This window comes from Bos mutus, chromosome 3, assembly GCF_027580195.1.
Source record: "Bos mutus isolate GX-2022 chromosome 3, NWIPB_WYAK_1.1, whole genome shotgun sequence".
In the NCBI taxonomy this organism is placed as follows: Eukaryota; Metazoa; Chordata; class Mammalia; order Artiodactyla; family Bovidae; genus Bos; species Bos mutus.
In genome coordinates this window covers 100,384,802-100,409,362 of record NC_091619.1, presented here as the reverse complement: position 1 = coordinate 100,409,362, position 24,561 = coordinate 100,384,802, and the positions used below count along the sequence as shown (strand labels likewise).

Below are 24,561 nucleotides of genomic sequence, written 5' to 3'. Positions count from 1 at the left end.
TTAAAAAAGGGAAGGAAAAGTCACTGAGTCTAAACTTCTCATTAGTTACTGAGACCCTTCTATCTGGTTCCTCCCAGAATGGAAGGCCATTTTACTGCTGGATGGCACTGAATATTAGTGATGTCTTCTTTATACTGAGTCCCATTAACCTGCCTTCTTACCATTTTTAACCTCCTGGTGCTGCTTTTATACTCCTCCCAAATTTATATAAAATAATAAATGTAAGATAAAGATAGTTGTTTGGAGATTCTAGAGAGAGCAGCTATTCTACACTCAACCAAAATACAAGCCAGTTGAACCAACTTAATCCAGGAGGTCAACGATAGGACAGACAACGCAAACAAACTGCTATGCCATCCGTGGAAAGGAAGCAAAGCAACACTATCCTCCTACCAGGCAACCAGGAAAAGGTGGTGAGTGAAGCAGAGCACTGCTGGGCAATCACTGATGAAATAAGCAGTCAATCTACATCTCAACCCATTTCAGTAGTTAACTTAAAATGGTCTTTCTCTAAAGACATTAAAGCTTGCAACACTAGGAAGTCAACAGGGAAGCAGACTGGGGACTAGTGGGAAAAAAGAAGGAGACATTCTTCATCTTTCTCTTGTTGTTAAGCAGAGCTTGCTTAGAGACAAAACAACAGCCTTGACTTTGCTCTGGAGGCGGGGTGGTGATACAGAAAGTTAAATATAACTGAAAAAGAGCCTACAGAAAGGAATAAGTCTAAAACAATAAAACAGTCAAAGGGCCAGAGCTAAAACAAGGCACCTATCTACAGATGGGTGCAGCAACTTTCTCAGCTTCTTTACACACTGGCTATCTATCTTCTTTAAAGCCCAGGAAAGCCAGTCCTTGATGAGAACTAGTCCAGTAACATGCTTGTACATGTCTCATGTTATTTAGCTAGCCACAAAGCTATGGCCTAAAAGGTAGTAACTGTATCTCTAAAATTCATTAAACTACTCTGAAAAGATCAAAGGAAGGGCAGTTAACTTTCAGAAAATTTAGCTTATTTGCCTTATTTTATTATTAGACAGCAGGGATTTGCTGTGGCTTAGGCTCTAACTCTTCCTTTCTGGCTATCCCATCAGTGGATGGTAACGTACACTCAGGTGATATTTCTAGTACTAAAGAACTTCCAAACTCCCAAATCAACCAACCTGTACCATTATTACTCAACTCTACTTCCCAGAATACTTCAGAAGGGAAAGCACCAGATCCAAGTTTGAACTTGGTTGTTTGTTTGGCTTTGAAAAGGACATTCTGCAAAGGTACGTTCTAATGATGTCACCGCCCCATTCAAAGACATGTAATTTACAGCCCCACTGTTAACTGAACTCCAAACTTCTAAATGTGGCTTAACTTCTTCCATGATTTGGGCCTTTTGTAGAATCAACTTTTATTACTCCTTTTCTCTCTTCTATACACCAACAAAGACATCACTTCCCCTAAAACTGTGTGCAGCTGCCAGTTGCCAGATTCCAGCACACAGAAAAATTTGAGAGGGTAACTCCCACCCACAGACACTTTTCTGATTTGAGGCAGACTGTGGGACTCCTTCCTGGACAAGGTAAGTCCCTGATTCTGCCCAGAAGGTCTTGCACCGCCACAGAGGTCTCTTTCCAGCCAGTCCTGGAGCAGCAGCTGTGCAGTACTGCTAGTGGTGCTCTCTGAAAGTTTGAGACAAAGCCCAAGTCTCCTGGGCTTTCCCTGGGAGCTTATGGTATGTGATGCTATGGTTGTTTTCATAGGAGAGAGCTGAAACATTCTAAGGAGAGGGAAAGAGCTGGCCAAAACATCTTCTGCCGGGATGAAGACTCTCACACAAGCTGATGCTTCCCTCCACTGGAGCCCAGTCCTCTGCTATTACAAACAGAGTATGGCAAAACGTAATAAAAATCTAAACAGGTCCACCTCTTTACTTGAGGACACAGGAGATTTTCTCTAAAAAGAACTAAACGTGAGCCCCCTAAACTTTCATTACACGGAGTAATGGTGGCTTGCTTTCAAGGACATACATGGCCACTCAAAGATACATCAAAATCTCTCCAAACCCTAGTGACTGGTGCCAAAACACCCTAAAAGCATCTCAGAAGAATGCATAACTTCAGAGGGAAAGAATGGATGGTATGGTTGAATACACTCATTCTAGAAAAACCTAGGATTGCTTTCCCAACAAACTGCATGATGGAGGCAAAGAGTGTGGGAACAGAAGGGAAAAAATGCTTGAGAACTCAAATACATGGATGAAGTAGATTGTAAATGATAAAAAAGAGCCAGCTAAAAATCTGTGACAAATAGGACAAACTTCCCTGCTCTCTTTAGAGATTTTATGGATGACAGTAATTTGGAATTACATAAAAAGAATGGATCCTCTATTTAAAATGGATAACCAACAAGGACCTACTTACAGCACATGGAACTCTGCTCAATGTCATGTGGCAGCCTGAAAGGGAGGGAAGTTTGGGAGAGAATGGATTCACGTATATGAATGACTGAGTCCCTTCACTGTTCACCTGAAACTATCCCAACATTGTTAATTGGCTATACCCCAGGATAAAATAAAAAGTTTAAAAAAAAAGAAAAGAAATGGATCAGAAAATGGAGACCACCTAGACTATGAGTCAGAAGTCAATTCAAAGAAACTCATTATGCTGTTACTTAAATATTTCCTTAAAAAGGTTTGAAGGAGAAAAGCAAGGAACATTTTTGAAATTGTGTGAAGACAATCAAATGAAAAAGAGCTTACAAGTCAAATGAAGAAATTTCCAAACTGAACAAGCCTCTCTGCAATTTGAATATTCATAACTTGAAAGTGAAATTCAAAAGCTTCTGCTGAAACTTGAAATACTGACTGAACCACATCAAGAATATATAATGAAACTTTGCTCAAAGGTAATCAAGCAGGGAATTTACTGCTTAGAAATAAAGAAGAAACTGGACTTCCCTGGTGGTCCAGCGGTTAAGAATCAGCCTGCCAATGCCAGCCGGGGACACAGGTTCGATCCCTGGTCTGTGAAGATCCCACATGCCAGGGAGCCAACTAACCCTGTGTACCACAACTTCTGAGGCCAGTACTCTAGAGCCGAAATAAGAGAAGCCACCGCAGTGAGAAGCCCATGCACCACAACTAAAGAGTAGCCCCTGCTTGCTGCAGCTAGCCCACACGCAGCAACGAAGACCCAGCACAGCCAAAAATAAACAAACAAATTTTCAAAAAAAATTTTTAAAAACCACAAAAACTTAAAAAGAAGAAACTTCCTAAAGTGTACAAAAACATCAGCAGTGTACACCAGAAGTGCAACTCCTACAGAAAGCCGGCCAAAGACCTCGAGAGAGAATTGGAAAGAAACACTTCCTTCTATCAAAGATGGATCATGTCCCATGAGAAAAAATCCTCAACAAAGTTGGCTGGCATCTCCATTGACTGAGAGAAAGCTCAATGAGCTAAGAAAAGAAGTGGAGACACAAATTGGCCAAAGCAGAATTTAAACCCTAGCTTCCCCCCAACCCCCACCCCCAACCCTGATCCAGGACTCCTCTGCCTTGCTAATCAGCAAGCAGAGGCCAGAGAGGTCAGGGCAGCCCTCTCTTTCATCAGGTTCCCAGGGAAGGAGGAGTTAAAGCCCAGGGCTGAGGGACCCAGGGTCACGTCTGGCTTTAATCCCACAGCAGCCACGTCCTCAATACTCAAAACCACAGCAGGACATCTGTCTACGCTTCCTCTCTTCAAAAATCACCTTGTTTTCTCTCTTTTTACTTAATGGCTGTTATTCAATTGATGCTACATTTGCCCTTATTATAATTTCTAAGATAGGATTTAATATAATGCCTGTTGTTAGTTGCTAAGTCGTGTGTGGCTCTTTGTGACCCTATGGACTATACTCTGCCAGGCTCCTCTGTCCACAGGATTTCCCAGGCAAGAATACTGGAATGGGTTGCTATTTCCTTCTCCAAAGGATCATCTCCACCCAGGGATCAAATCAGCGTCCCCTGCACTGGCAAGCAGATTCTTAACGACTAAGCCACTTGGGAAGCCCAATATAATGCTTAAGAACATAGTAGTCCTACTTTATTAGACTCTCTAGAATTAGATAGTATAACTGTTGTACTTTGGCTACAATAAAAGACCCTCTATCACTTAATTCATTAATTGAAGCTTGATATGACAGGGTGGAGGCATTTGAAACAATACAAGAAGTGCAATAAGCTGTTATTAAAGACCTATAAAAGTGACAATATTTATCCCCCAAAATTGATTGGTTTTTAAAAGAATGTAAAAACAAAACAACATCCCCAGCTAAAAACAATACTATTTTTATTGGTTTAGCCATAAATGCATAGATTAGGAGAACTCATTTTGCAACTTTTTTTTGTTTCTTGATTTTTAAATTTCTCTTTAACCTCTGTTATTTTGTTTAGCATATGTTTTGCTGTTTAAATGTTTTAAAATTTTATGCCAACAATAAAAGTTTTACTTTCTTAAAAAAACAAAAACAGTATGTTCATAGTTCATTTTAAATAAATGCTCCCACGAGAAGCCAGTAGGAAAGTTGTGGGTACACAGTGCTGGGCCTCCAAGTGGGAAGACCCTCTCTTTCTGGGAGAATCTTGAGATCCGCCTGGAGGATCAGGTCTCTGACTATGCCTTAGGAAGAGGCCTGGATTTCTCTATCCGCTAAGAAATGAGTAAAAGAGCCTTAAGTGAGCAGCAGCAGCACAAGAAGGCTAGTTTGGCTTTATCCTCTGGGTCAAGCTCTCCAGAGAGAAAATTCCTGGTGGTAGGTCCTTAAATAGCACCTTTCCCATGGAGGTGGGCCTGATGTTGAGGGGAAAAAATCAAGCAAGGTAATTAAGAATCTACACTGGTTTATAAACTAAGGCAAGCAACTTAAGGATTATGAAGCTGAACATGGACTGGGAACAAGTTGAGGCAGGATCAGCAATTAAACTTTCAAACAGTGACTGCTTTTCAGTTTCATATATTTTGTGGTAAGTTCTCTTTTCGCTCCCTCTTTGTACTCAGAGTTCTGAATGGTGCTAACAGGGCTAAGAGCAAAGAATCAAAGGAAATGATCTGTGTCTATGTACGAACCAGAGCTTTAGAGCAGAGGCAGCAGTGTGCTGAGAGCATTAATAATCCAGGAGAAGTATACGACAACAGAAAGAGAAGCAGGGCACGCTGGGGTCACCTGGACACCTTTCCATCTCTACCTGTGGATTCTCTTTCCTGGATTTACGTTTTGGAGGTTCTCAGTTTTGATAAGTAAGGAAAACTGGATTACTTACACTTTCTAGATGAACTTAATATAGCTCACAAACAACTCTACGTGAGCTGTTACTTGCAAAACATCATTTTGTGAAAACCTTGCTCCATCCACTTTCTCCAGCAAGTCTTTTTTCCTTCCTATTCTGACTCTCTCAGTACTCCTATGGCACTCATCTACAGTTTTTCTGTTGCTGGGTTTTATATGTTTTTATTTTGTCATCTCCTTTAGGTAACAACTGCCTAAGTCGGCATACTTTTTAAAAACCTAGTATGAGTATTTCTCCTATGTGGACCTGAGGTTTGAATTCCTTATTATTGAACCACACAAAGGTGATTTAAATATCCTACACAGAAAATTAGGAAGAAGGGTGTCCTTAATGTTCCTTGTATCCCGGTTAGCCGGGATATTTTGGCTCTAGCTAATTTCCTCTACACAAAGACCCTGCTTAAAGCATTTATGAATAAGCTAGAAGAGTGGTAGCTGAGGCGAGGCTTCTCTGAAAAGGGGAGGGAGGAGATAAAAAAGAGCTGCTTTCATTGGGGGCAGGAAGGAGATTATTTCATTAGGAGCTAAACAGTGAGACTATCTGAGTACAAACAATTGTTTGGCTTGAAGGCTCCGTGTGGCCAATTACTCCCACAGAGGCTCAGCTGGAATGGAACAGAGAGCCTGCCAGGACTGAGGGACAGAGACTGACACAGGCTCAAGTGTCATGGATCTGGGATCCCAGAACATCCCAGCAAGGATGCTCACAGAGCACGCTCTACCCCAACCAGCAAACAGCATCATTCTGCACCCAACCTAGTCAAGAGTGTGGACTGAAAAGAGATGAGAAAAAGATGACACTGGGGACAAAGATAAAGTGCAAGCTCAGCCGCTCAGTTGTGTCTGACTCTTCCGTGACCCCATGGACAGTAGCCCGCCAGGCTCCTCTGTCCAGGGGATTTCCTAGGCAAGAACACTGTAGTGGGTTGCCATTTCCTTCTCCAGGGGATCTTCGTGACACAAGGATTGAACCTGCATCTCCTGCTTAACAGGCAAATTCTTTATCACTGAGCCACCTGGAAAGCCCCAGGATTAACAAATACACACTACTATACGTAAGATAAACAACAAGAACCTACTGTATAGCACAAGGAACCTATTCAGTATCTTTAATGATCTATAATGGAAAAGAATCACACACACACACACATATATACACACAAGTATAACTGAATCACTTTGCTGTAGATCTAAAACTACACAATGTTGTAAACTATACCTCAAAAAAATGGTTAAAAAATTTAAAATATTTTAAAAGGATAAAATAAAACCAACATTTTGTAGCAAAAGTAATAAGGATAAAGCCCAGATCTTGTAAGAAAGCTAGGACATTTCAGTCACTAGCTCAATGGCTTTCATCAGGCTGGGGGGAGGAGGCATATAGAGATGGATCACTGAGCTGACAGCTGGGCAATTATTTCAAGGCCAGGTGGACCTGATATTTCAAAACTTGACATTATAATTAAACTAATTTCCTATCGCTCATGACCTCACTTCAGGAAACGGACGTTAACTTGATTCACCAGAAGTTATTGTCTTCACCCTCTGGGGACATTTAGTTCTTTAGGTTACTTCCGGCTAAAGCTTTAACTTCCTCTTTGCAACAACCAGTATCTATTCATATCCTGAAAAAAATACTGAAGATGCAAAGTGAGCCTGCCCATTTGGGGGAGGCATACCTTTAGAATAAGCTACCAAAGAGGGGCGATAGAGCTCTTGACCAATGAGACAGCTCTTAATCCTCCATTCCCACTCTTCTTCCTCTACAGCAGTACTTCTCAAATGAAGTAACTTCCCCCCAAGTGGCAATGTCGGTGTCTGGAGACATTTTTAGTTGTCACAACTGGCAGGAAGTGGGACTGGAATCTAACAGGTGAGGCCAGGGGTTCTGCCTAAGCTCCTACACAGGACAACCTCTCAACAACGTATCCAAACACGAATAGTGCTCAGGTTAGGAAGTCCTGCCCGAGAGAAGCCATCTTTATTTTAAGCCATTTAGTTTGGAGCATGTGAGATATAAGAATATACCAATCCTGTGGAAAAGCTGCCTCTCTTGTTCCATAACAAGGAGATAAACACTGAGATACAGAATTCCAAAGCTGGAAAGAACTTTAAGGATTATCTAGTCCAAGCACAGCTGGAGAATCTAAGACCCAGAGAGGTCAAGTCATTTACCCAAGTTCATGGAAGAAATCACCAGCTGGACTGGAATTAGAATCATCTTTTTCCACCTGAAATGTGTTATACACAGAAGACGCTCAATAATAGTCTCTGTACCGATGTCCTGATCTTCAAGTGCTCTTTTCTCTTACCACATACTTTTTACTCTCTGCTCCTGGAAAGCCCAATGCCTGAGCTTGTGTGTGAAGGTTCATCTCCCACCCCTTCTCACCCACAGTCCTCCTCCTCAGAGGAAGCCCAGAGGTGGAGGACAGTGAAGAACAAGCGGCCAGGCAGAACTCATTTTTCAGTTGTTTGAAGGGAAGCTCATGCTTTTCACACAGGCAGAGAGAGGCTTTACACAAAACCTTCCGAGTCAGCAGATGAGCTCGTACACGAGACCACAGACATGTGAACTTCTCCCTTCCACACCGGTGTGCAGCTTTCCCAGCAGATGGAAAACCAGTGCCAGTTTAATCGCATCACAACCGCATGCAAAAGCTAGAGAACTTCCATTCCTAAACAAACAGCAGAACAGAAATGAATCCAATATCAAAGTACAGCCAGTTAGTTCAGTGACGCACAGAATGTTAGTCATTGAAACAGCCCTGGCTTAAGGGAGCAGAGCAAAGGTGGAGATCTGCCCTTCCAGAGGAAGACATTCACTACAAGCTTTCACAAGCCAGGTGTTTCAGAATTGGGTATAATGAGGTACAGGTCAGAAGGGGGTGGGGCAAGATGCCAGCTGTGTGGATAGAAAGCTCCTGCAAAGGGAACTTTATGCAGGGGAACCCAGGGCAGGTCTCAAAGAAAAGCACAGCTTCAAAAGAGCCAAAGCAAGGTTCTTGGAATTAGACAAACCTGTTCCAGCGGGACAAAGAGAGCTTCTAAAAGCGCTGCAAGGTTCTGATGAATTTCTACAGCACCTGAGAACAGTGTCTAAATATTTACTCCCATCCCACAAAAAAGGCTAAAGGACTACTGTTTCAGCCTTCTGTTTCGCACCGCGGCTACATCCCCCCACCCAGTGATGTGTCACACTAAAACCTCCTATGGGAAGGACAGGGTACTAGCTTTGTGACTGGCTCCAGCTTTCAACGTGGCACAGATGCCAGGAGCACACAGAAGAAACGGCACACAAAAGCAATGGTCACAAAGCCACCAGGAAATTCACCTGCTGGGCTTCCTGCAATGTCACAGAGCTTCAAATATCTGAGTTGAGAGGATAAAGGTGACTTTCAAAAAATAAAACAGGAGAAAGAGTATGACCTGAACATGCATGACTAGGAGAGTGTTCACGATGCCCACAGAACACACTCTACCCCATTCAGCAAACATCATTCTGCACCCAACCCAGTCGAGAGTGCGGACTGGAAAGAGAGGAGAAAAAGATGATACTGGGGACAAATGTAAAGTAATTCAACCTAAAACCAAAATTTTTGTGGGTAGGAAGATAAATTAGGAGTCTGGAATTAAGATATACACACTACTATAGATAAGATAGTAAACAAGGACCTGCTGTATAGCACAGGGAACTATATTTAATATCTTTTAATAACCTATAATGGAAAAGAATGAAAAAGAATGTGTATACACACACACGTGTGTGTGAGTGTCCTCAATCGTTTTGCGGTAGATGTGAAACTAACACAATGTTGCAGATTATACTCCAAAAAAAATGGTTACAGAAGCACAGAGGCTATGCAGCAGATGCTGAGCATCAGGTATCAGGGAAACATGGAACAAGGTGCCTGTCCTTATGGAACACACAGTCTAAAGAAAGCCTTGTAAAACAAAAGCAAAAACCAGTGGCTGTTATCCCCTTTCGACCATAGTAGGGCTTCTAATCCTTCTTCCCAGGGGACTGAGTTTAAGTGAAGGAGGCCTGTATGAACAGCATAAGATGCTGATCAGTGGCCTGACAGAACAGTTCCACATATCAAGTACATAATGTGCAACGTGCACGTCAGATATAAAAATATATCTTGGCCCATCTTGCTATGATCATATCCTGTAAATCTGTTCCTTATGGTTAAGCCTGGATTCTCCCCAGCTCTCTGCTCCCGTCTCAAATGTCCACTACAATAAGACAGTTCAAAGCGACAGCCCCCACAGCAAGGCCGTCTCTACAGGGGCTCAACCGGAGAACCCCCTGACCACTCCTTAAAATTAGAAGGCACACATCACTACTCAACTCTGAACGCATAAATAACCCATCAGTCTAACAGCAACACCAAAATTCACATTGTCTCGTTATAAAAAATTTTATAACCCTGAAAATTTAAGACCCAAATGCCCAACAACTGGGCAAGAATTGAGTAATGATATATTCAAACAATGGAGTACAATAAAGGCATTTAAACATTTTTAATGTCAGGAAAAATGCTTATGATAAATATTAAGCAAAACAACAATGATATAAAACTATATTACAGTAGTATAAGCTTAAGTAAAAATGGGTGATAACGATTATATGAAATATCTTCTACATTACTATACTTTTTCATACTTTCCAATGATTTCCATCACAAATATGAATAACTTTCATAATGAGAAAAAGATAGTTTTTCTTTTTTAGAGAAATAGCATTTAATCATGTTTAGCTAATAAGCACAACTGTCCTGGGAATCTGTTCCCATCGATCCTTAATTTGAGTCACTTGTGTCAGATGCCTATTCACAGACAAGGCTCAAAACCAAGTCAGAAGGCTCAAGGGAGCTGAGCTGGAATCTTCCTGATTCCAATGCTGTATTTAATGATGCTTCCTTTCTCTCACAGGAGAGCTAGGAATGTTCACACAACACTCACACTACCAGAAAGACCTCAAAATTCCCCTCAGTCTGAAACAGTTCCTCTAACTCATCTCCTGACATCTACCTTGGGAGAGACCAAGTTCCCAGTCCCTTACAGCTATTCTCACAATAAAAACGCTTTCCATACAGCAGAAGAGGCTGAGTCTTTTCATTCTTTCTTTTTCAAATCGGCTGTCACACTTCAAATGGTCTCCATTAAGTCCATTGTTTCCAGCTATTTTGAACACAAGCATCATGATAAGAATAGGGAGTTTCCTTCCTCTTTCTCATCAGAGGCCTTGGGTCAGTTATAACCCAAGTGGTAAAGTGTCAACATGAAAAGACACCAATGTCCCCTCCATCAACAGCACAGGATGGAAAATTCTGTAGGTGATTATTTTTTGAAGGCACTAGAACAAAAACCATCTAAATAATATTAGGACAATTTTTAACTCAAGACTTGAAACACTAGAGAACTCATTTCTAAATTTACACACACAAACACACACACACACAGAGGGGACTTCCATTAAGATAAGAAAAGAGGAAGAAGTTAAAATTCACTGTGTGTGCATTCAGGAAATAACACTGTAGGATTAACATGTAAACCCACATCTCAAGATGTAAGCTCTGTGACAGAGGCGCGGGGATATTTACGGACTTCCCACCACCAGCAACCGCCATGAAAGACAGGGTGGCTGTTTGCAATAAAGGGAAAGAAAAGGTGCTCTATTTCCGCACATCTCTATGCGGGGACAGGCTTATCAGCTGCAGCTGAGACTAGGTCTCTCCTCCTCCTGTATTTGCTCTATTATTTTCACTACATCATAAAATGGAAAAGGTTACACGTTTGTTCCTTGGGTGAGGAGAAAGGACATGAAGCCTGAGGGATCTGGTTCTCGTTGTTTCTGATTAAGACAGTTCTTTTTGTAATTTTTGACTTGAAATTAAGTAAGGATAAACAAAGCATTTTCCAAGTGGACTTATGAAATCCAGTACTTTCTAAATAAACCATATCCAACAGCTATTTAAAAAGCAAACCAGAATACCCATAGGAAATATACAAATGGGGAAAAGAGGGCTATGGTCAACAAAAATGGTTAAAAAGCTACTTAACATTGTTTGAAAACAAGCAGCGACAACAAAATCCCAGCAACAGGCTGCAGAGGTGGGAACCCGGGACAAGTTCCAGCCACACAAGAGGGAGCATGGGGGTTTCAGGGGTGTGATGCACAAACTGAAGACGACCACCAGGGTGACCTTACGCTGATGGGTGGCCACAGCTGAAGGCAGATTTGGCTCATCTCTGGGGTTTTCCACTGGGAAGAAACCTGCAGTTCAGCCATCAATGGACCAGCATCCACACAGCCTGTGGGGGAAATACAGGATCCAGAAGAGTGGGGTAGGAAAGGAGAAAGTTTGGAAAATGGAAGAGTCAAATACAGTAGTGAAATATTGCAATTATTAAACACGAGGCTTCAAAACCACATAAGTGTACCTCTTAAGGTGAAAGGGGCTGGCTGGGAAGAACTGGTACTCTGGGAAGAGATATGCTTTTTACACTACCAAATTACACTTCAATCACATGCGTGAATTATAGTAGTACCTGCTATGAGGAAACTAATTTTTGGAAAAGAAGAGAAAAACAGTGAAACCTATGCAATTTTTACCACTGGTAACTTTACTCAATGAGAGGTCCTTATCCATAGCTTCTGCAGGAAAAGAACCACCTAAAAGCAAACATACTCACACTCCACTGAAAAACCCTTGCTGGCCTAGTTCCACCAATTCCAATAATGTGGCAGGCGCCCAAAGGCAGGTGACCCGATTGACAAAAAAAGCACTTCTACAAAGCGCTCAACTCGTATCACATAACTCATTAAACAGCTCATCATCAAGAAAACTGGCAGCAATAACCTGAGAAGCCTTGTCTTTACAAGGAACAGCAGCAACCTTCTGAATAAGACAAAATATTTTTCAGGTCTAGTATAGAAGACAGCGAACTTCGGCAAACTTCGGGAGACGGTGAGGAACAGAGAGGCCTGGCAGACTTCAGTCCATGGGGTTGCAGAGACGGACGCGACGAGGGGACTGGGCAACAACAACAGAGAAGACTGTGTGTCCGGTGATCTCCTCTCTCACCCAGTGCTAACTGATCTGAGCTTGCTGAGGGAGGGGAACAGACAAACCAATCAAAACTATTTAAAGAGATACCCAACACAAGGAAAATTGGCTCCAGCGTAACAATCAGAAAAGTCTAATCCGTACCACGTTTTAAGGCTGCAATCCTCAAAACTCTTTGCATATCTTAAGTGATACCGACTCGAGTTTTTAGTTGTGGATGGGACAAACTCAGTGTATACACATCATGCCTAAGTCTTCCCAGAATTAGCAGGGTGGGAACTTATTTTCCAAGTAACCAAACGATAAACTGCTCCTGGTAGAAACAGAAAGTCAAATACAGATTCCACAGAAGTCATGCATCCTAATTAAACAGGCAATGACTGAGTTGTAACATTACTTCCCAGGACTAATTATTGTTTTGGCAACAGTTAAGCTCCTTTAGAAGCACTGGCCTGAACACCCTTCTTATCCTTTGTCCAAAATAACTCAACTGTTTTCTTACAAGCAGAAAGAACTGCATCTTGGAGATTTAAGTGCCTTTGCCTGTCTCAACTTGGATCCTCCCCTTCCTCCACACTATCACGGGGAACTACATCTCCCAGGCTCCCCTGCCAACTAATTTCTTGGTAAGTTCCATCAATGGGAGGCACTGATAAGGATAAGAGGCAGGAGAAGGGGGGAAGCCAGGGTAACACTCTCTATCTTACTTGGTCCGAGTTCCAGCTTCCACCAGACAGCTTTTCTTTCCACTCTTCTTGGTCCCAGCAGATGGCTCAGGCTTCTGGCCTTTGCTGACTTCAGCACCTTCTAATTTCCTTAGGGCATAGGAGGTCCCAGGTGTTGCCAATCTCTGCCTTGTCTCACCAGCCCACTGACCTTCTTGGCCCTTTTATCACCTATGGAACCTATTCGATATTAAAGTCCCTCAGCTTGTATCTCCTGTAGTGTTTTCTGTTTCTCTGAAGGGTCCATGACTTTTAAATATATTTTAAAAACTTAGATTTCCTAAGAATTACACAAATATTCAGATAAGTTATAAAGGATTTCTTTTAATAAGAAACAAAGGATTTGTATCATTCAAGCAAATATTTACTGAGAGCCTGACAGCCTGGCGTGCTGCGATTCATGGGGTTGCAAAGAGTCGGACATGACTGAGCAACTGAACTGAACTGAACTGACCATACTAGGTCCTGGGAATACTATATTGAACAAAACAGGCACAAAACTCCTGCCCTCATGCGGCTTACTTTCTAGTGAACTGTGGCAAATTACAATTTTAAGAAGTTAACTAGCAGAGGAATATTTCTTTAAAAATAGAGGAATTTGGTAAAAGTGAATTAACTTTAAGGGGTTCTGCTCCACAGAGACTTGGTTCCTACCTTTTCAGTGTGGTATGCTGAACTGTCACATTCCAGGGGCCAGTATAGAACTTCTTCAAAGTTAGTATCTACTTAAACTGGCAACTTGCTCAAACAAAAATATAACTGTGATAAGGATTTAGGCAGACACAATAATAAAAGTTAAGCGCTGTATGCTTAAATGAAAAACACATGAGTGTTTGATGCAGAGTCTTGCTGGGTATCTTTTTCAGAGGAGCTATTACTTGGAGGAATTGAGTTTGAGTCCATTTAATGTCACTTTATCTCCTCCCTATGGCGCAGGTAGCTTCCAGTATCACATACAAAGCCAGCCACAATGCACATTAACGAGTCAAGTGTTGTGGTCTCCAACTGCATGACATTATTTCCAAGATGGAATTTTTAGGCTGAACAGAAACAATGACTCATGTGGTGAACAGTTACACAGACGACTCTGCCCAAGAAAGCTGCCACCTACATACCACGATCTCAGAGGAAACATGCAGAAAGAAGGTAGTTTTCTGATTTATTTAAAAGCAATAGATTTGCTGAAAGGTATACTGAGATGTGGCTGCAGCTGCCTGTTGTTTACACATCCGGCTTCCCAAGTGGCGCTCAAGGTAAAGAATCCGCCTGCCAAATACAGGAGACACAAGAGATAAAGGTTCAATCCCTGGGTTGCGAAGATTCCCTGGAGAAGCAAAAGGTAACCCACTCCAGTATTCTTGCCTGGAAAATTCCATGGGCAGAGAAGCCTGGAGGGCTACAGTCCATGGGGTCGCAAAGAGTCAGACACGACTGAACACACACACAAGCACTGAACAGCCAAGGGCTTGCGTGAAATATTCTTAGACTGCTTGAGTGTGAGAGCATGCTCAGCTTCAAAAATCCAACGTCATCAGCTCCAGAAACAGCATGACATCGACGGCTGGCATTTCACTAGACTTCACAAGATAAATGAAGGTACTCATGAAGGGAGATCTAGTGGGCACGATACTCTGACCTTCCTTACCACTCAGCAGTTAGAAAACATTTCATGTTTGCTATATTTACAACTCCATCTGAGTAGCAGGTGGACTTCCAATACTGTGGGTTTCTTACATAACAGAGAGTCTAATGCATATTCATAATTTCAATGCCACACAGCAAGTCAACTACAGAGCTAGTCTGACGTGTCTCTGCCTACCTTAGCCCTTGTCAATCCCCAACATGTAGTGAGACTATACCAAAGAATCTCACACACACATTACAGCACGTCTTGAGGCTTTGCACGTTCTTCTTCCTCGGCTTGGAATGCAAGTCCCCTAAATTCACCTGACAAAATCATGCTTACCATTCAAGACATAGCCTACTTGTCTCTCTGAGCCATGACTTCCTAAGCAGACTCGCTTGCTTTCTTCAGCGCTTTCATTTCTCCCTGTACACAATGCTACAATGATAATTACTACATTGCATCATTTATCTGTTTACACATCTGCTTGCTCATTAGACTATAAAATCCCTGAGACCAAAGGCCCTATCTTTTAATCTACATGTCTTGGTAGTGTCTGACACAAAGCAGGTGCTTAAGAGCATTTTCTGAATGAATACATACAGTGTGGGACTGCACTCTCAGAAGACAAGGCATTTTGTACTTTCTATCCCACTGCTACCAGATGATATTTAAAGGACAGAGAGAACTAATAGGAAAATGTCTCCCAGGGAACAGTTTGAATAAGTGGATGTTAAAGGACAACCTAGGGACTTCCCTGGTGGTCCAGTGGTTACGAATCTGCCTTGCAGGACTTCCCTAGCGGTCCAGTGGCTACGATTCTGCACTCCCAATGCAGGGGGCCTGGGTTCCATCCCTGGTCAGGGAACTGGATTCCACATACCACAGCTAAAGATCCCGAGTGTCTCAACTAAGACCCAGCACAAACAAATAAATCATTTAAAAAAAGAAAAAAGGATCTGCCTTGCAGTGCAGGGCATGTGGGTTCAATCCCTTGTCAGGGAACTAAGATCCCACATGCCGCATGGCACCTAAGCCTGTGAGCTACAGCCAAGATCTGGTGTGCCTCAACCAAGACCCTACGCAATCAAATAAATAAATAAAATAAAATAAATGACAACCTAACAGGGACTTTAATTACTTTCAGTAAAACTCTGTCAGCCTAACTACAATGGTCAGAGTTAAGGTGCATGAGCTGTAAAAGGACTGAGAGTTATTTGATCTTGGCTGGAGAAGGGTGTCTAACTAGAGATGGAAGGAAAATACCTTCTACTGTCCAGGTCTGTGGCAATTAAGATAAAAATCTCTTAAAAGGTGCCACAGATACAGCTAAAATAATTAAAAACTGATAGCAATGTTCATGTTCTAGGGAATGATATTCAACAAGCAATGATTTAGCTATTGACAGAAAACAAAAGTAAAGCAAAACTAGAGATGAATTTACCAGAGTTAGAATCAAATATAGGAAATGGTTTTGGCTTAAAAACTAGATGAGTTTTCTATTCAGTGAGTTATTCAGTGAGTCATTCTAACTGTGGCTTCCAGTAACTAGGGTATTTAAGGGAATAAAGTCTGAAAGTGGAATGAATGAATAAAATTAAGATGAAATAAATGAGTTCAGCAATAGTAATGATAAATAGTGCTTACATGTGTGTAACACTTTAGTTTACAAGGCATTTTTATTTTTCAAATGAGGAAAATTAAACTGAGAAACTTAGGTGGTGTGCTGAAGGTCCCAAAGCTAAAATAAGCAGAATGATAGAGTTTAACTGGATGTTCCAACATCAAAGGGCTTCCCTGATAGCTCAATTGATAAAGAATCTGCCTGCAATGCAGGAGACCCCAGTTCGATTCCTGGGTCAGGAAGATCTCCTGGAGAAAGGATAGGCTACCCACTCCAGTATTCTTGGGTTTCCCTTGTGGCTCAGCTGGTAAAGAATCCACACGCAATGCGGGAGACCTAGGTTCAATCCCTGGGTTGGGAAGATTCCCCTGGAGAAGGGAAAGGCTACCCACTCCAGTATTCTGGCCTGGAGAATTCCATGGACTGTATAGTCTATGGGGTCACAAAGAGTCAGACGTGACTTCCACTTTCCAACAAAAGTCTACAGCTCTGGGACTTCCTTGGTGGTCCAGTGACTTCCATTGGAAGTCCTTCCATTGGAAGAATCTGTCTTCCAATGCAGGGGATGTGGGTTTGATCCCTGGTTGGGGAACTAAGATCCCACATGCCTTGGGGCAACTAAGATCTGAAGAGGTCAAAAATAAATAAATAAATACATATTTTTAAAAGTCTACAGCTCTGATTCTTTGCACCTGAAAGGTGAGCTTACAGGTGCTATGGACGGGGGCTAGGACACTGCCTAAGATGACTTCAGCGAGAGCAGATGTTTCCAAATCATGCATATCTTTCAACTTTAAACCCTGGGGACACTCCTTACGGTGCATGGAGAGGGAATCTCCATGCCCTTCATGTTATACACTTGATTGAAAAAGTGAAAGGTTGGGACTTCCCTGATGGTCCAGTGATTAAAAATCTGCCTGCTAATGCAGGGATGCAGGTTCAATCTCTGGTCAGGGAACAAAGATCCCGTATGCTGCAGGGCAACTAAACCTGTGTGCTCCAACTACTGGACGTGCTGCAACTACTCAGCCTGAGCACCACAATGAAAGATCCCGCGGGCTTCAACTAAGACCCGATGCAGCCAAAAAAAAATAAATACGTAAATATTAAAGAAGAAGAAAAAGAATGCAGGGTGCCATGGACTTTGGGTAACATGCTATTATTTGCATAAAAGCACTGAAAAGGAATATATTTAAATGAAGTTGTCTATGTATGTATCATCTCTTAAAAGTCACGTAATAAATTACCAACAGTGGTTACCTCCAGAAGCACTGGGAAAAGCTGGTTAAGGGATCAGGGACAGGAAAACAACTTTTCACTGAATACATTCCCTTTTGAACTTTTTGAATTTTGAACCACATAAAAGTGGTTTTTCAAAAAGGAAATCTGAATTTAAGAACACGTACTAGGCACTGGAACAAAGGCAGTGGCCAGGTGATTTGAAGTGAAACATTTCCGAGATGGAGTGTAGAAGAACAGAGCAGTAAAAAGGTATTACAGACTTTTTGTCAGACTCCAGAATTCTATGTGGTATTTCACAGTTGAAAGTAAATTTCCTCAAGACCATCAAATTTCTTCCATTCTAATTCTTTGCTCATTAAACAGCTCTATTTTTTTCACGAACCTTGATACTGAGAAAGGAACATCCCAACATTGGACATAAGTATTCAGGTCATCAGAAAGGTAGATCCTTTCATGCTAAATAGGATAGTGTCCAGTTTAAACCACTCTCTGAAGAGGCTGATTAGGAGTTATTCCAGGCATACAGACAAAACGTGGAACTGCAGAGCTACAGACTAAACCTCCAAACACGCGGCCTGGCCTCAGCAAGGTGGAGTTAACCATCAACATATCTGAAGTTTTCAGTATGTTTGTCCTCTCTTCTACCACAACTTCAAGTCAGCCCAAAATTTTACCCTAAAGGTCACAGTAAGTTAAAGGCTTTGGGTGATGAAACCATATCTTTCAGCTTAAAGCAAGTTGAAGCATTTGCTTTAAAGGCAGTACCAAAGTGGCCTCCATTCCCACTTAAATTATTTCAATGCCTTGGAGGTACAGGAAACTTGTGAGTCTTATGCTCAAGAGAGTTAAAAACAAAAACAAAAAAACCCAGAACCAACAAAACTTATACTACACAAAGAGAACACATTTATTCTCTATTCTGATACTCAAATTACGTATCTTATAACATCATTCTTAAATCAGTATACAATGTTTTTTAAAGAATTACTGCCAGAGGTATTTTGAAACATTACAAAAATACCTGTTCATAGGTCTGCAGTTCAGGGTTACATCATCTGATTTTATGTTAATGGATTAGTAAGCAATCACTCACCAGGTCCTACACAATTAAGCTCTCAATTTTCTAAGTAAGAAAGGACATGAGACCTACAGATAAATACCCAAGTACAAACCTCATTTTAGCCTGCAGCTTTAAAATTCCTCCTCCCACTAAAAGTGTTTTTTACCAGAGCTAAGAGATAACTTAATCTACGGATTCAAGTGTCTCTTCCTTCCACCATCTGACATTTGTCCACATGACCATTACGACAACCACAGTCAGGAAAAAGGAGCGGGAAAATGAATGGGAGGAGTTCAAAGAGTACAAGGGCTAGCTAACACATAAACTGCAAAAACTGAGGCCACAAATATCTTACTGACTTGAACCGAACGATGACTGACTGACACATTGTCATCTCAATTTTAATAGAATGGCCAAGTCACTGAAGCCATCAGGCCAAAATGTAAAGCTAATTCATGAAAAGAAGTCATTTCAGGACCCAGGATTCTACTATCAAAATTAGTTAATAAAGTTTACAGGCCAGCAGTTACCATCTCTCATTAAGAATGAACTAACTAATGTTTTATTACCTGATCCCCAGTAATTCTGTCAATAAAGAGCAACAGAAAATTTGGAGGTGATGAATCAACCTCTCTTCCATGTGCTATGTTTTGTTGGAATATGAGTAAGTACAAGAGTGGTATGGGAAATGGGGGGTGGGGTGGTACCGATTATCAAAATGGTATCTGACTCCCCAAACGGAGCAGTGCTCACTCAGTGGGTTGTTCCACTGCGACTCAAGATCTGTCAACTGAGGACACAAGGGAATTTGAGTCAAGCCAAAGAGATATACTCCCAAATTTTAAGCCAAATCTTCCCATAGAGCTAGCAGAAGATCTCATGAAAGTCAACTATAAGAAATTAACCTACTCAACATAACCTTATTCTACAATACTTTTTAAAATGAATTTTTGCCAATGCAAAAATTCAGGAAAGAAGTCGGGGGATCTACTTTCCTAATGGCACATGCCATTTACCCATTGGTAAAGGGCACTAAAATATACTACCAGGGGTCCAAATCAATGTCTCTCTCCGATCTCCTTATATAACCTTACTTCTCCAAAATAAAAGGTAATTAAGTGAAAGTATCAATTAAGCATGTAATTCCTTTCTCAATACTGATAAAGACAAATACATTTGGATCTTTGCTGTGTACTATATGCCCAACATGCTATATGTCAAACAATCCAGGTGAATTCACTGTGTTATGAACAAAAGTAAATTCGCAATAGCTCCCAAACCAAAAAAGGAATTTTCCCAACTCCAATTTATATTCCAAAGAATTCAGAAAGAAAATAAGGAAACAAAATATTTGTAACCTATCAATTTCGAGCGCAAATATTTCACTAATAAGCAAGCTTTGGTTGCATGCTAATTTGTAACTGTACCAAATCATGAATCTTTAAGGGCACAGAAAACAAAGACACTGCCATGATCATATTTCATCTTTAGAAGGATGATCGCCATGGAAGTAACAAATTCGATGAGCCCTTGTTTCCTTCTCTGCACTGATTAAACCGATCCTGCACTACAGCCACAATCTGCCAGTTCCTGCCACCACACACACATCAGGCCTCCAACACTCTCCACAAGCCAGGGCTAGGCTGTCTAGAAATCCGCACTGTGTCACTGCATAAGCCAGTTCCCCCCTCCACACATCCTGGAAGAGGAAAGCCACCTAAGCACTCTGTTAGATCTCAGCAAGGCTGTAAAATGACAGAAGGAACTGCTAACCAAATAGCAGGCAGCCACGCTCACCACCTTTAAAAACCATTTAAGCAGTTTTCCTCCCCGTCATCTCACTTCCCTCTCCTCCCCACCCCCTCCCCACCCCGCTGCAGTTCACCCCCAGCGTTTCAAGTGGAAGGCTGCGAGCCGCACTGACAGTGGGCGCAGAACTCATTCAGAGCCCTGAAATACAGACATTCTCACCTGCACACACCATGCCACTTCCCCCAACCCCGACCATCACCGCCCCCGCCCCCCAGCCTAGCCTCAACCATACAACTCGCCCTCGCAACCTCTCCCCACACCAATCCCGGCGCCCCAGAACACCTAGCAGCTTCCTCAAAGAGGGTAGCACGCGTTACCATTTAGACGGTAGGGGCCCCCTAAGCTCTAGAGACCTCCCCCCTCCCCACACAGGTCGCCTTCCCCGTGTCGCCCGGAGACTGGACCCCTCGCCCGCAAGGAAGGATGCACTACCTTTAGACTGGCAGTCCGCACAAAACTTGTTATCCTCCTCCAGCAGCAGGTTGGCCAGGACTGCCTGGTACCGATCCACGTCCTTCACCGATTTGCCCGTCATGGCCAGGGTGCCGGTGGGGGCAGAGGGCGACGCGCCCTCCTAGCCCCAGAAACCCCTGCCTCAGTCCGGAGGTGAGGACTCCCGGTCCCCGGCCCAGGGCACCTCCTGAGAACGAGGGAGCCCTCTCCCCTTGCGCAGTCCAGCGCCCCTTCTCCAGTCAGCCGCGCCTGCCCCCCAACTCTGCAGCCCCCCTCAGGGCGGCGCCCCCTGGCGGGCTTAGGGAAAGGCCCAGGTCCCAACGAGGCTGCCGGACCAGGCAGGACCCTCGGCCCAGGCAACAGGGACGCTCGGGCCTCCTGCTTTTGCCGGGCGCAGAGACGACCCCCGGGCCTGCCTGTCAGCGGGCTACGGCTCCCGCGCCTCGGTTTCCCTGGCAGCTGCCGCCTGCTCTGCCACCACCTCGGCCGCCTACTTCCGGCAGCTCTTCCTCTCCTCCTCCACCCAGCCCAGCCCGCGCATGCGCCCCGCCCCCACCGCTCCTGACTGGGCTCTTCCCTCCGCTCCGCTTCTCAAGAACCAATCCGGGCAGAAGTAAGGGGTGGGGCTTGGATGGGGCGGAGGAAGGATTGGGCACGCCCCCTGCATGTCCTTGGAAAAGAATGAATGGAGCAGGCGGAGAGCGGGTGGAGGGAGTGGAGGAAAGTGAAGGGAAACAACAAATAACTGAGCTCTTACACGTGCCAGGCACTGTGCTGAGCGCTTTCTATGAATGATCCCAACATAATCCCCCAAACCTCTCTATGAGTTAAAATTTTACCATCCTTATGTAACCTTTGGGTTGTGAATGCTCCAAAGCTTATTCTTTCCTTCAACAGCCAAATAGAAGGGTCCTACCTTCTAAACCTCTTAACAGAGGTCCATATAGCCAAAGCTATGGTTTTCCAGTAGTCATTATGGGTATGAGAGTTGAACCATAAAAAAAGGCTGAAAGCCGAAGAATTGATGCTTTCCAACTGTGGTGCTGGATAAGACTCTTAAGTGTCCCTTGGACAGCAAGGAAATCAACCTAAAGGAAATCAACCCTGAGTATTCACTGGAAGGACTGATGTTGAAGCTGAAGCTCCAATACTTCGGTCACGTGATGCGAAGATCCGACTTATTGGAAAAGATCCTGATGCTAAGATTGAGGGCAGGAGGAGAAGGGGGTGACAGAGGATGAGATGGTTGAATGGCATCACCAACTCAATGGACATGTGTTCAGCAAACTCCTGGAGATGGTGAAAGGGAAGCTTGGCGTGCTGCAGCCCATGGGGTCACAAAGAGTCAGACACGATGTAGTGACTGGATAACAACAACCACCTCCTAATACAGAATAAGGGAACATCAGTCACAACCTCCCCCTGGTTACCTCTCACTTGGTATGCCTGCTCCTGCTGAATTCTGGGTTTCTCTGTTCATTAGGTCTCCTCTTATGATTATTGACATCTTTGGACATTGTTTTGCCTAAACACTTTCTTGTTTAATTCCTCAGTTCTCCCAAAATAGTGCAGTTTTGTGCAGAAGACCTTTACTGAAAGTTATTTGGAGAGGTGAGGTGGAGAGGAGGGGCTATTACAGTAAAACACAAGAATCAGATCAAAACACAAGAATAGATAACTAATTAAAATGATTATTAAACATCATTGTCTAAAACCACCCTTACTACAGAGGGGATTAAGTACAGAATTTCTCAATGGCTGTCCTTTTCTTTAGGGACTTACCTGCCGTCTGGCAAATGTTTTCCTTCACTCATTCATTCTTTCAATCACCTAGTAAACTGTTACTGAGAAACTTCTAAGTATGAGGCACTGTCCTGGGGCGGGATGAGAGGGAACAATGTGATTCAGTTAATGGTTTTAAGCAGTCAATCTGGCTGCTATGGGAAGAGTGGATTTGGGAAGCTGGTAAGACCAGATGTTCAGAGTTATCTCTAGTCAAATTTTCCTCCATCTCTTTGCCTCCCTGATGGCTCAGCGGTAAAGAATCCACTTGCAATCCAGGAGACACAGTTTCAATCCCTGGGTTGAGGAGATTCCCTGGAGAAGGAAATGGCAACCCACTCCAATATTCTTGCCCAGGAAATCCCATGGACAGGGGAGCGTAGTGGGCTACAGTCCATGGGGTTGCAAGAGTCAGACACAACTTAGTTACTAAACTACCACACCATCTCATTACTTTCCCCCCAAAGCAAAACTTTCATCAGAAAAAAACTAAAATTTTCTATTACTGTATTAATCAAAACAATCTGATTCTCTGTCTAAACGTCTTTCCTTCTAAAGATTTGACTTTCAAAGCATGGTAATGGATTTATGGCAGGTCCTCCTCTGTGGGCCTCTCATAGTGTACCCATGCCAGAGAAAACAGCCTCGAACCATTGCCCAGTCTCTTTACCTGTGGGCTGTGAGCACTGAAAGCGGTTGTACAGGGTGAAGAGAAAAAAAATAAATAAAGATTTGACTTTCATAAACACATAAGTTCATTAAGGTATTTTTCCTAAACAAATTCTCAGTTCTTTCTCTAGAAGGAATTCTGCCTTCCTCTGAAGCTAATATTCTCAACCGACATCCCATTTGTAATCATTTTTCTTACATTAACGTACTTAGATTTTCTTATTTTAACACTTCTTTTACTAATGAGCAAACTGAGACTTAGAATAATAAACTCCTTCATCTAGGGAGTAGTAGAGCTGGGATTTTTAACCTAGATCTCTATGATCCCACAGCCTTAGTACTGTCAGAGTTTTTGCTTATGTTATCTATCATAATCCAGAGAAAGCCCCAACAGGATAAGTAATAATATTAACATAACAATTTTTCAAAAAAATGATGAAACAGAGTCTCAAAAGATGAAAGAAAGGCTCAGGCTTACCCAGTAAATTGTGATCACCGTGCCTTAGTTCAAATTCTCATCTTCATCCCAACACTATGCAAATAGACTTTTTGCTTTAGTCTAATTTTAGTTAATTTGATCCTTCACTCTACTCTTTGGAGTAGTTGTTGTTTAGTCACTACTGCTGCTGCTGCTAAGTTGCGTCAGTCGTGTCCGACTCTGCGCGACCCCATGACGGCAGCCCACAAGGCTCTGCCGTCCCTGGGATTCTCCAGGCAAGTTTTTCTTGGGCTGCAGTCCATAGAGTCACAAAGAGTTGTGACTCTATGGACTGCAGCCCAAGAAAAGAAAATCTGTCACTACTTCTACTTTCCCCCTTCCATTTGCCATGAAGTGATGGAACCAAATGCCATGATCTTAGTTTTTTGAATGTTGAGTTTTAAGCCAGCTTTTTCACTCTCCTCTTTTACCCTCAAGAGGCTCTTTAGTTCCTCTTCACTTTCTGCCATTAGAGTGGTATCATCTTTGTATCTGAGGTTGTTGATATTTCTCCCAGCAGTCTTGATTCCAACTTGTGATTCATCCAGTCTGGCATTTCGCTTGATGTACTCTGCATATAAGTTAAATAAGCAGGATGACGCTATGGAGAGAGCTTTCTAAATGGTAAATCTGGTTGACTGTCTCCTGCTTAAAAACCCTTTAGTGCCTCTCCATGACCTATGGCAATACTTCTCAAAATT

The 24,561-nt window shown here is 42.7% G+C and overlaps 1 protein-coding gene and 1 non-coding gene across 2 annotated transcripts in view; one reads left to right on the top strand and one right to left on the bottom strand.

Moving 5' to 3' along the window:
• Positions 1 to 21,443, bottom strand: part of SMAP2 (small ArfGAP2) — a 49,962-nt gene extending 28,519 nt beyond the window's left edge. The window contains exon 1 of the mRNA XM_005898629.3: positions 20,911 to 21,443. Coding sequence (XP_005898691.1) covers positions 20,911 to 21,013 — 103 coding nt within the window. The 5' untranslated portion in view covers positions 21,014 to 21,443. The remainder of the gene's footprint in view (positions 1 to 20,910) is intronic.
• Positions 21,444 to 23,285: 1,842 nt separating this feature from the next.
• Positions 23,286 to 23,419, top strand: LOC138987341 (small nucleolar RNA SNORA42/SNORA80 family). The gene has a single exon (XR_011463827.1). It is a non-coding gene; the product is annotated as a small nucleolar RNA SNORA42/SNORA80 family (small nucleolar RNA).
• Positions 23,420 to 24,561: the final 1,142 nt, after the last annotated feature.